The 12,338-nt window shown below is 33.6% G+C and overlaps 2 protein-coding genes and 1 pseudogene across 2 annotated transcripts; 2 read left to right on the top strand and 1 right to left on the bottom strand.

Annotated features, from left to right (window-relative positions):
- Positions 1-2,060: 2,060 nt before the first annotated feature.
- LOC18430269 (glutathione transferase GST 23) lies at positions 2,061-3,848 on the top strand. Its single transcript, XM_088859880.1, is given in 3 exon segments — positions 2,061-2,434; positions 2,783-2,862; positions 3,353-3,848. Coding segments are annotated over 3 exon segments (843 nt in total). The 5' UTR covers positions 2,061-2,087; the 3' UTR covers positions 3,769-3,848.
- Positions 3,849-4,387: 539 nt separating this feature from the next.
- LOC148783435 (glucan endo-1,3-beta-glucosidase 6 pseudogene) lies at positions 4,388-5,017 on the bottom strand (annotated as a pseudogene).
- Positions 5,018-9,901: 4,884 nt separating this feature from the next.
- On the top strand, positions 9,902-12,182 carry LOC18430270 (putative glutathione S-transferase). The gene is given in 3 exon segments (XM_020664929.2): positions 9,902-10,100; positions 10,103-10,249; positions 11,570-12,182. Coding segments are annotated over 3 exon segments (690 nt in total). The 5' UTR covers positions 9,902-9,929; the 3' UTR covers positions 11,942-12,182.
- Positions 12,183-12,338: the final 156 nt, after the last annotated feature.

Genomic DNA, 12,338 nt, shown 5'->3' with positions numbered 1-12,338 from the left:
TGGATAAAAAATCCATTTTAAATCATCTTGGATTAGATGATGAATCCCTAAAATTTTGGACCAAAAACCCCATTTTTAAGGTGAATTTTAGAAAGGGGCTGCATGTGTAAATATGAGTCGGTTGACTCATAAAAACTCCATCTTCATGAAAAATGCTTGTTTTAAATTTGAAACCCATAAAAAGGATGGCTATTTAGATCCTTTAGCACAAGTGGCATATGTCAACAGAAGTACTAAAATCCCCCGACTTGTTCTAGGTTTCAAATTCAAAACATGAGCAGTTGGATTATTTTTAACAAAATAATCAATAAGAGACTTAAAGTGAAAGCTTTTTTAAAAAATTACTACTTATGTTATTAATTAGTAGATTTAAGCACCTGATTGGTTTTTTAATACAGTTTGACCAATTTATTGATTTTTTTTTTTTCTTCAATTTAAAATTACAAAAAGATGTATAAGTGAACAATGTGGGAGCTATGAGGAACATGAAGGACTGAGGACCAAGAAAGATTCAACATTTATTACTTATTACCAATGGTTTAAAAAATGGATCGGTGATCCGGATCGGGCTTCCAAAAAACCGACCTGGATCGGCGAATCGGCGATCCGGATCGGGAATCGGGTGAATCGGTCAGAATAAAGCTTAAAAAAAATTCGAAAAAATTATTAAAATTCATTATAAATATTGTTTTTTAGGAATTCAATAAAAAATGAGGGTACTCCATTAAGAATTTTCATGTTTTTTAATGAATATGCGAATATTGATATGTTCTTTCCCTGCATGAACCGCCATTCAGCATTTAATTTACAGTATTTCGTGCTCATCCCTACACTGTTGCTGTTGGGACTCGATATGTGAATAATATGGCTAGGATAGGGTGGCCTCAGAATCATCATCTCTCTCGTTTTCTCTTTGAATAATATGGATTAAAAAATAAAAAATAAATTTTCAAAAAAATCGATCATGGATTAAAAAAAAAATCACAAATTTTCAAAAAATTCTATCATGGATTACAAAAAAAAATTCGATCATGGATTAAACAAAAAAAATCACAAATTTTCAAAAAATTCAATCATGGATTACATAAAATTCGATCATGGATTACATAAAATTCGATCATGGATTACAAAAAAAAACAAATAAAAAAAACAAACAAAAAAAAACAAAAAATTCAATCGTGGATTACAAAAAAAGAAAAAAATAGTTCGATCATGGATTACAAAAAATTCAATCACGAATTACAAAAAACTCTATCATGGGTTACAAAAAAAGCAAAAAACAAAAAATTCAATCATGGATTACAAAAAAAAAAACAAACATTTCGATCATGGATTACAAAAAAAAAACAAACATTTCGATCATGTATTACAAAACATTCGATCATGGATTACAAAAAATTCTATCATGGGTTACAAAAAAAAAAAAAAAAAAAAACAAAAAAATTCGATCATGGATTAGAGGAAAAGAAAACAAACATTTCGATCATGGATTACAAAAAATTCTATCATGGGTTACAAAAAAAAAAAAAACAAAAAAATTCGATCATGGATTAGAGGAAAAGAAAACAAACATTTCGATCATGGATTACAAAAAATTCTATTATGGGTTACAAAAAACCAAAAAATTCGATCATGGATTACAAAAAAACAAAAACAATTCGATCATGGATTACAAAAAAATCGATCAAGTATTACAAAAAAATCTATCATGGATTACAAAAAAAAAAAAAATTCCGTACGGAATCGCCGATTCACTGTTCGGACTCGCCGATTCCGTACAGTGAATCGGCGATTCACTGTACAGAATCGTCTGGTTCTCTCTAGAACCGGACGATTTCCGATTTTTTGGGCGATCCGGTCCCTTTTCATGATTTTCCGAGTCGAACCGGACGAGTCCGGTTCGACTCGGCGTTTTTTAAAACGCTGCTTATCACACACACAATCCCTCACCACGTTATTCAATCTACCAATAGATAAAAAGCAGCCAAATTTGAACAAATTCAACACCACACAATTATAAATATGCATCTCTGCTGAGGAAAAATAGAGAGAAAATACAACAATCTTGTGGTCTTGGGCAAGAAGCCATGGCCACCTCTGAGGAAGTGAAGATAATTGGTTCGTGGGGAAGCATCTACTGTACAAGAATTGAGGTGGCTCTGAAACTCAAAGGAATAAGCTATGAATACATAGAAGAAAACTTAATCAGTAAGAGCCCACTGCTCTTACAAGTGAACCCAGTTCACAAGAAGGTACCTGTGCTTCTGCATAATGGGAAGCCCATAGCTGAGTCACCCATTATTCTTGAATATATTGATGAGACATGACCGGATTTGCCATTGATGCCAAGAGATCCTTATGAGAGAGCTCTGCTTCGATTTTGGGCCAATTTCTTTGATAGCAAGGTAAAACATTACTTGTTTTTCTCTTTCTTGTAAACTAAAGATTCCAGCTAATGGAGTGAAATGATCTCAATTAACAATCGATGGTTAAAACTTTTTAATTTTCATTTCACACTGATATCTCTTTAGTAAAACCCAAACTTGCAAATTTTCAGGGTTAGGAGTTTGGACCTTGAACAAGGAAACTTTAGTAATATGATCCATTTAAGAGGCCCAACCAAATAACAAGAATCTTTCTTTTCAAATTAGTGAAGCCCTGCTTATTCAAGGTTCCAACCTTTAAGAGGGGAAATTTGGGCAACTTTAAAGATATTTTTTTATGAGATACTAAATGAAAAATAAAAAGTAAACGTTCTAATGTTAATTTTGTATTTATGTAGATATTTGAGGAATATGTCGAAATGCACCAAAGATATTAGCTATTTAATATTTTACTCATATGTTCTAAATATTTTTCAAAGTACACATGATTTTCAGTTGGAATGGCAGGAAAAAAAAAGGGTAAAATGCTAAATATTTCAAAAATTAGGTGTATTTTTGGTAAAGGAAAAAAATAATATAAGGTGTCAACTGTAGAAGTGAGCAACATCTCATAAACCCATCGGAAAGGGTTGTTCTGAAGCTGAAATTTTTTGCAATCGATCATGTGGACCCAGAGGTGTTGCATATGGCACAAGAAAGAAAAAATTCGAGTCGTAGTAATAGTATCTCGTAGCACATTATTTAGACCTTCCCTTTCAATATTTTCAATTGTTTATAAATTTGTTCGACCTGCACCATTTTTCAAGCTTTAAATTACATATTTCGGAATGGAAACAGATTATGAGACCAGTGTAAATTTTCGACAACGAAACTGCATTTTCTGACAAGGATTGAAGGTGCGCCTTACAAATGAATTTCCCCTAGTCTTCCTCTCTCACACAAGCGGCAGATAATCTCTCTCTTATGAGCATGTCACCTGACCTTTGGCGCCTTTCCACAGCTATCAGGCGGAACCATTTTCCTCACCCAAGGTGAAGAACAAGAGAAGGCAGTTGCAGTGTTTAAGGAGGGCCTCAAAACACTTGAAAATGGCCTTAAAAATGATTTTAGCAGCATGAAACCCTTCTTTAATGGCCAAACCCCTGGTTATCTCGGAGTGGTCGTGGGCTCGAACTTAGGCTGGATCAAATTCCTGGAAGAGATATCAGGAGCAAAGCTGATAGACCAAGAAAACACCCCATTCCTGTTTTCATGGCTTTCTGATTTTTGTGAATTTGGGGTGGTGAAAGAAGCTCTGCCTGATCAAGCAAGGCTGGTCGCAGTATCCAAGAAGAAGAGAGAGATGGTTTTTGAGATGTTATTTGAATCCACCAAACATCAGTAGAGAGTCATGTAATAATCCCATTTGCCATAAAAATACCAATATTTTACCGACTATACAATCAATCTATTCTGATTTCGGCATAGTGATTTAGCATCTATATATAAAAGGGAAAATATCTCTTTATTCCCCCACTTTTTTTTTTTTTTTATCAAACCGAAAGTTTGAAAGTGTTATTTGTATCATAAAATCTTTATTTTTTCTATCTTACAACCCCTGTATCCTTTTTACAGTTAATTTTTAACCCATGCAAATACTAAAATAACATCTATCTCTCAAAGCACTTTCAGACCCTCCATCTTTCTCTCTTGAACCCAAAGTTAACCTACTTTACATCGTCACTGTATCCTCTATCTTTCAAAATAAAACTACAAACCCTTTAAAAAACCCAAAGCAAATATCTTTCTTAAATCACCGTCTCTTTCTCTCAAACCTCCATCTCTCTCTTTGATACCCAAAGTTTGGAATCACCATCTCTCTATCTCAAACCTCCATCTCTCTCGTTGATACCCAATATCTGGAATCACCGTCTTTCTCTCTCTCAAACCTCCATTTCTCTCTCTCTGATATCCAAAGTGCAGAGACCCTCTCTACATCATTTTTCTTCCTCTCTCACAACAAATCATGAATTCAAAGGATAATTGCAACAAATAGAATTCATCAAAGCTAGTAAAATTCCTGAAACCAGATAGAATCTATGAATACGAGGTTGTAAACTATTACACAAGATTATAAGATGCACAATTAAATCAAGTAAAATCTGAGACTCGTAGTATTGAATAGCCAAATCAATCCTAAAGTACAACAATCAGAAACTAATCTAAAATCTAGAGAGAGAAAGAGGGAGAACTTAAGAGAGAGAATGATGATAGTAAATGAAACAGACCAACTCAGCTGAGGAGAGAGAAAGAGAGCAACCCACTTGATGTCTACACCATCTTTGGACATACGAAGACACATTCTTTAAGACCCAATCTTCAGCAGCTTTGACACTAGTAGCTAACTTAGCCAACACGTCATTTGGAATCCCCACCATCACCTGTAACCCTGATTTCCCAAGGGCATTCATTGTCTCTGCATCTGCATTAAAAAGCTTCACCTTCTGAAACCTATTTTCTTTCAACAAATTCACAACTATCGATGGGTTTAATGGGTGGGTTGACTGTATGCCCCAATTAGCTCCAAGCCCATGAGCAAAACCCACCAAAAAACGTACGAAACAAATCCTAATAATCACCGGAAAAAACCCCATATCTTCTCTTTGAGGATTCAGCAACATTTGCAAAAAGGACCCTTTCCCCTTATCTATGAATGGTGAAAGGGCCCAATGACTCTTAGAAAATAACTGTTCTTTTCTGCTCTTTATCTATGGAATAAAAAAGAAGCAGAGAAATGAGTTGTATTCTATAAAGATCCCCAATAAAGCTCCATGATTATTGATGGAGACATGGATTGAGAGTTGAGCACAGTGTGAAGTGGAACAGAAACCATGAACAGAACTTCAGTAAAAATCCAAATACAAGAGCATCAACAAGGACTCAAAACTCCCTTGTTTTATCAATAAAATCTCTTTTTAGTTATGCTCTGCAACTGTAAGACCATTCATACTTTTACCTCTTAGACCAAGATAAAATAGGACAGTAGGGGCTTCAAATCTGTGGGGTTTTTAGAGAAAGAGAGGATGTAGAGAGGGAACCTCTGCAACTCTCTTTAGTAGAGAAATAAATGGAATTTTGAGAGAGAGGGTGATGAGAAAGAGTGGAAGAAAGATATGTTGTCATTTTTTCAATTCTTTGAGTCAAAAATTTGTGATCAAAGGGATTCAGGGGGTTAAAAGATAGAAAAGATGTACAACTTGCTTTTGGTTACAGGTAATATTTTTAATTCTTGGATATAATGAGATATATAAGTTAAAACTAGGGGGTAAGGGGATATTTTCCCAATATAAAATTCTATTTTACCAACTCTATATAAAGGGTGTGGTTTGTGTAAGATTACAACATTAAACAATCAAATTAAAGTGCACCTCCAAATTTATTATAATATGTAATTTTGGTATAAAAACTTCTTAGGATTATTTCAAAATCTATTTGCATCTCTAATTATAAAATTTTAAACTCCAAAAATGGTTAAAACTAAGTAGATCTATAAACATATGAAAATTGACGGTCTAGATAATGTGGTGCAAGATGCATTGATCCGGACCGTTTTTTGGCCGGTTCACTGTATTTCCTCACAATAAAGTTGCAATTTGGACCGCTGATTCACTGATCCATACCAATTTTTAGGATGCATGATCTGGGCCATCGATCCGTTTTTTAAATCAATGTAGCGTGATGTAGGACTTGATCCCACCTTTCATAAAAATACCCAACCAAATATTTTACGAACTATACATACAATCTATTTTGTAAAGTAATTTCACATCATTCATTCTATTGAGCAACCATACATATAAACCTAATTCACCCCCAAAAACTTTGACCTCAATTCTCGGTGATACAAAGCCACATTTGGTCAAGTTTTATACTCAAAACGTAAATCAAATCCTAAGAAAAGAAGAATGGCTGGTAGTTACCAAAAAAACTCGATTTACTTTGTAAAAACGTTTTTTTTTTGTTGTCACATAATGCGTTACCAAAATAATGCATTTTACTTGGTAAAGATAAAGTAAAAAATACAATTTAATTGGTAACATACCTGGAAATGTGAAATGAGAAGGGTGTAAACTTCTACACTATAGAATCTCTATAAAATATGTGATTTTACAAGGTAGTTTTAAATATTTTACAGATATTTACATAATATCAGCACAACTCGAAAAATTATTGTAATAAAAATATTTTGTATACAATAAAAATCATCATCATCTGAGTATTATCCCAACTATGTGGGTTCGGCTTCATAGTGGAATATAAAATACAATGTAAAATTCAAAGTTTTACTTTCTGTTTTACATTGCCTAATAGCAAAGTATACATTAGATTTCTATCAATACAGAGTTCTATAGAGATTTTACAGATTTTAATCCGTGAAATCTCCCTAAAATATCTGATTTTACACTATAAAATATGTTATTTACGTAGTAAAATTAGTTTAAAGAATGACATGCAGATTTAGAGTAAAAGAAGGCATGTAAATCAAAATAAAAATGGCTTACAAAATCATAATACTTAAAGATTAAATCAAAGTAAAAATAGCCTGTAAAATCAAAGCAAACTCAGAGATTTACATAGTAAGTCAGAGAAAAAAAACAGATTTACAAAGTAAATTATAGTAAAATAAGGCCATATTGACTCTTATTTGGGGAGTACATTGACAATAAATTTATAGGAAAAAAGAAAAAGATTTATACAAAGTAAAATCATAAATTCAAACATACAATGGAGTTTGTACACACGGAAAGAAGATACTATGGGCTCAACCCTAGAATTCCCGTGTCCTCAAATTTTGGTGATGAGGGCAACCATATCCAGTGCCATATAGCTAATCTCTAGCTTGGACTGGTCAGGTATCTTTGTGTGCCATATATAATCTTTTTTTATATATAAATATTATAGGGGCCGTCATTTGGTGTGATGGTAAAAAACTCAGGTAGTCAGCGCAAGAACGTGAGTTTGAGTCTTGAAAGTGGCCACTTTGTGCATCAGCCAAAAGTTATGACCATTTCCGGCCCACCCCTCTCAGGTCCCTCCTACTGGCCCACCCCTCTCAAGTCCCTCCTTAAGAGGGACCAACACCGGGTTACTGCCCTTATATATAAATATTGCAGCAGCCACTTTATGCATCAGCCAAAAGTTATGACTATTTCCGGCCCACCCCTCTCAGGTCCCTCCTTATGAGGGACCAACACCTGGTTACTGCCCTTATATGTAAATATTGCACCAGGTTACTGCCCTTATATAGCTATACTTAAAGGCAGATACATATCACAAGAATAAAATGAGATCCTTTATTTAGAGAGAGGGTAGGGCATGTATCTTAGAAATAGAGGGACTCTTTTAAAAAAGAGATATTCTTTAAATAGAATATTATTGTGGCCATATATAATTTGCTAAGTTGGATGGGGTAGATCTATATCTTAGTTATTTGGGTTATCTACATGGGAGTTACATGGGAGAAACTTTAAGAGAGAAACATGGTGTGAAAATACTTCCCATCTAATTTTTTCTTTATTCTTTTGAAAAGGTTAGAAAGAAAGACATAGGAATAAGAGATTCTGACGTATCAAAAGTGGATATCTCTATCCTTAAATCTCTTTTCTTTTCCCCCAAGATTTATAACAAACCAGGTTCATGTACTAATGAGAGGTAGGTATTTTTCTCTTAGCCTTAAACTTCCATTACTCTTTGTTTATTTATTGATAGTATAATGAACGTATTATTCTCTTTTATAATGTTTTTCTGTGTTGGAATGGTCTATTTTATTGTCTAGATTAGTTTTAAGTGGTTAATTAAGTGATTTAATAAAATATAAATTTATGGGTGGGAATTACATATTTTTTGTAATTTTTGCTCAATTTTAAAATAAAAGTTATAAAGTTAATAGACTATTCTTATGTATTAAAGTATTTTAAAATATAAGGATTACTTGATGGCTGCTTGCATGCAATCATGTTTTTCTTTTTAAAAATTGTAACCTTTTAATGAAGGAAAAAGTTTATATAAAGATGCTACCTTATAAAGGAAAATTATGGATGCCCCTCAAAAATCCATCGGAAAAGGTGGTTTTAATGTTGAAAAACCCTTTGATTGATCATCTCGACATCGAAATATATGAATATGAAAAATAAAAAGATTTTAAGTCAAAAAAATACTGCATTTTACAACATATTATCTACACCGTCAATTTTCAAGATTTTCATATGTTTATCGATCTATTTGATTTTAACCATTTTTAAAATTTAAAATTTTATAATTAGATGTAAAAATAGATTTTGAGATAATCCTAAGAATATTTTACATCAAAATTATATACCATGATAAAGGTGCACCTTATCTGTACACCTACGGATGCATCCGTATGCAAACTGCACCCTTTAAATGAATTATAAATAGAAGGATTTCAAGTCTTTGAAACAATGCATCTTGTAATGAATTATCTGGACCATCCATTTTTAGATTTTAGAGTGTTCATAAATCTGTTTGATCTACATTATTTTTTAAACTATAAATTTCATAATTAGATATAAAAATAGATTTGAGGACCTTCATAGAGATTTTTGGCACTTGGACCATATATTTGGGCATCAATTTGGGAGGGGGGGTCGCCTTACTTTGATTGTTTAACACGCCAACCTTATACAAATGTCACCCCTTTTTAAAGTCTTTTATTTGAGTGCCTCCTCGAAATTTTGTTAAGAAAAACCTAAATTACCAAGGTTCCAAGTTGTGGAACTCTGAACAAGTAAGGGGACTTCTATAAATTTAGTTATCTTTGTTGTTCAAGCTAAATGGCCTAAAAATACTTGTTTGTTGCAAGCTCCTTACCCTAAGCATATTTTTTAAACTAAAATTCTTGTTGCGACTTTGGAACGGCCAAAAAAAACACATTCAAAGAAAAAAGTAAGGCCAATATAGCCCCCAGTTCCAGGTTCTAAACTCAAAAGAATATATTTTAAAAATATATTTGCTTTGGATTTCAAACCTAGAACAAACAAGGAGTATTTAGGTTATTTGTGGCTTATATAAACTAATTTATCAATGAGCCTCACTTATTCTTATTTCCAAATCCAATTATAGGCAGTTGAAACATTTTCAACAAAATAGTTGATAAGAAACTTAAGGAAAAAATTATTACAAACTTAAGGGACTATCTTGTTAATAAATTAGTTGATTTAACTACCTGATTGCCTGTTTTTTTAAGGTGGTCTAACGAGTTTATTGACATTTATTCACATTACAAAAACAGTTGTCTAGCAACAAACCCTAGGAGATGAGGAGGGAACCACATGGAATACATGAAGGATTGGGGACCAAGAAAGCATTCAACATTTATCAATTATCAACTATCACATACGCAATTGTTCACCTCATGGTTCAATTATAAAAATCAGCCTAAAATTTGACCAAATTCAACACTCTTAACTATAAATATGCACACCACTCACTTACCCACCAACAAAAAATACAACCACCTTCTTTCGTTTGCTTGGGCAAGAAGCCATGGCCACCTCTGATGAAGTGAAGTTAATTGGTTTGTGGGCAAGCTTCTATTGTGTAAGAATTGAGGTTGCCCTAAAGCTCAAAGACATAGCCTATGAATACATTGAGGAAGACCTGATCAATAAGAGCCCTCTTCTCTTACAAATGAACCCAATCCACAAGAAGGTACCTGTGTGTTTTTGCATAATGGAAAGCCTATAGTTGACTCACTTATTATTCTTGAATACATTGATGAAATATGGCCGAATTTGCCGTTCATGCCGAAAGATCCTTATGAGAGAGCTCTGCTTCGATTTTGGGCGAATTTCTTCGATACAAAGGTAAGACAATGGTGGTAGCACCCCTACATCCCAATCACCTAGCGGTTTTCATTTCTGCTGTGACCACTCCACTAACACCGTTCAATCTTTTTTCTCATTTTGTTTCGAAACTTGTGCGTCAAGAGATGCAATTCTACATTTGCATTCCCCACATGCAAAAACATGGTAGTCAAATATAAAAGCAAAACCAACGGTCTAATTTTCTACAAGAAAATTTGCTTTTAAATTTTAAGATTTATTTATTTTTACATATTATTGCTCCCGATGCTAGAGATTATACATTCCAAGAACATTAAGTTTAAAATCCATCTCAAAACTAGATTATAGAGAGAAGGCGCATTCCTGCATATGAGTCAGCCGACTCATAAAAACCACGTGCTTCTGTTTTTGGGTAGCACATTGAAGCACCCAGGCTTGGCTTATTTGTTGTTTTTCTTTTTGTTGTATATTTTCTTGCCGTGATTATGAATTGCAAGGGGTGGCATCAGGTCGGGTCGGGTCCATGTCCATCTAGAGCGGGACCCAGACCCTACCAGACCCAACCCAAAAAATTAAAATATTTAATGTTATATAAATATAGTTTATATATTGGGACTTAAAAAATATTACCAAACCTTAACCTAACACCCAAATAGTATTCAGGTCCAAGATTTAGATCCGGACCTGACTCACCATCCAAATTTTAAACCCATACCTGGACCTTGATCGGGTCTAACCCTCGGGTCCTGGGTGGGTTCCAGGTCCATTGCCACCCCTTAAAGAAAGGGAAGATATCATTTGAGGGTTTTGCAAAATAATTAGGGTTCAAAAGATTTACAAAAGCATTAAAGTGTTAAAAAGCTCTCATCTAACAAATAGAGGGTTCATTTTTTATTTTCATTTTACATAGTACTTTTTCAAAAAATATTTTAAAAAATACCCAAATTGCCAATATTTAGGGTTAAAAATTTTGAACAAACAGGGTATTTTAGTAATTCACCTTACCTAAGAGAGCCCAACCAAATGATGGGAAGTGTCAAAAATGCTTTTAAATTGGTGAAATGCCATGCTTACTTAGGGTTCCATTTCCAAACAAAGATAATTTGAGTATTTTTTCAAATATATTTTTTTGATAAAGTACTTGAGTTAAATGAAAATTTAAAAATCAACCTTTAATGCAAATTGGGATCTAACTGTTTTAATAATTTTGTAAGATAATTTGATTGCTTAAATAACATTTCCTAAAAAAACATAAGGGCCACATAATTTCTCTTTCATAAACGCAATCTCTCTCCCTCTCTCTATCATGCGTGTCACCTAATCCTGAGTGTCCGTCCACAGTTATCAGGTAGAACGATTTTCATCACCCAGGGTGGAGAACAAGAGGAGGGAGTTGCAGAGTTTAAGGAGAACCTCAACATACTTGAAAATGGCCTTAAAAAATATTTTGGCAACAAGAAGCTCTTCTTTAATGGTGAAAACCCTGGTTATCTCGAGGTGGTCATTGGTTCGGCGTTTGGCTGGATCAAATTCCTGGAAGAGATATCAGGAGCAAAGTTGATAGACCAAGAAAACACCCCATTCTTATTTTCATGGCTCTCTGATTTTTGTGAATTTGGGGTGGTGAAGGAAGCTCTGCCTAATCAAGCTAAGCTGGTCGCCTTTGCCAAGAAGAGGAGAGAGATGTTCCTCGAATTAGCTCCACACCAATAGAGAGAGAGAGAGATTTTAAAAATAAAAAGAATAGAGGTAGAAAATGATGGTATTTCGGTGTTTCTCTTGTTATGGGTTGAATGTGTAGTCTATTCTCAAAATAACAGACCTTTGGATTTGGTTTCAGCTGCCTAAGCAATCCAAACTTGAGAGAGAAACTATGAATTATCATGTAATAAATATGATTACCTTGGCTGTCCGATTATTGAATGAAAATTTTCTTCCGATTATTGAATGAAAATTTTCTTTGGATGTCTTTTTAATCATTATGGTCCCATCAGATTTACTTGTACAAAGAGTAACAATAATAGTCACCATAATGGTATTTATTAAGGGATTGTACACAATGGAACCATTTACCTTTGATATAATGAAATCACAATTCTTTATAACCGTT

This window comes from Amborella trichopoda, chromosome 2, assembly GCF_054954075.1.
Source record: "Amborella trichopoda isolate Santa Cruz 75 chromosome 2, AtrichopodaSantaCruz75HAP2 v2.0, whole genome shotgun sequence".
NCBI classification, from domain to species: Eukaryota; Viridiplantae; Streptophyta; class Magnoliopsida; order Amborellales; family Amborellaceae; genus Amborella; species Amborella trichopoda.
The sequence above is the reverse complement of the archived record's forward strand: the minus strand, read 5'-3'. Positions and strand labels throughout refer to the sequence as shown.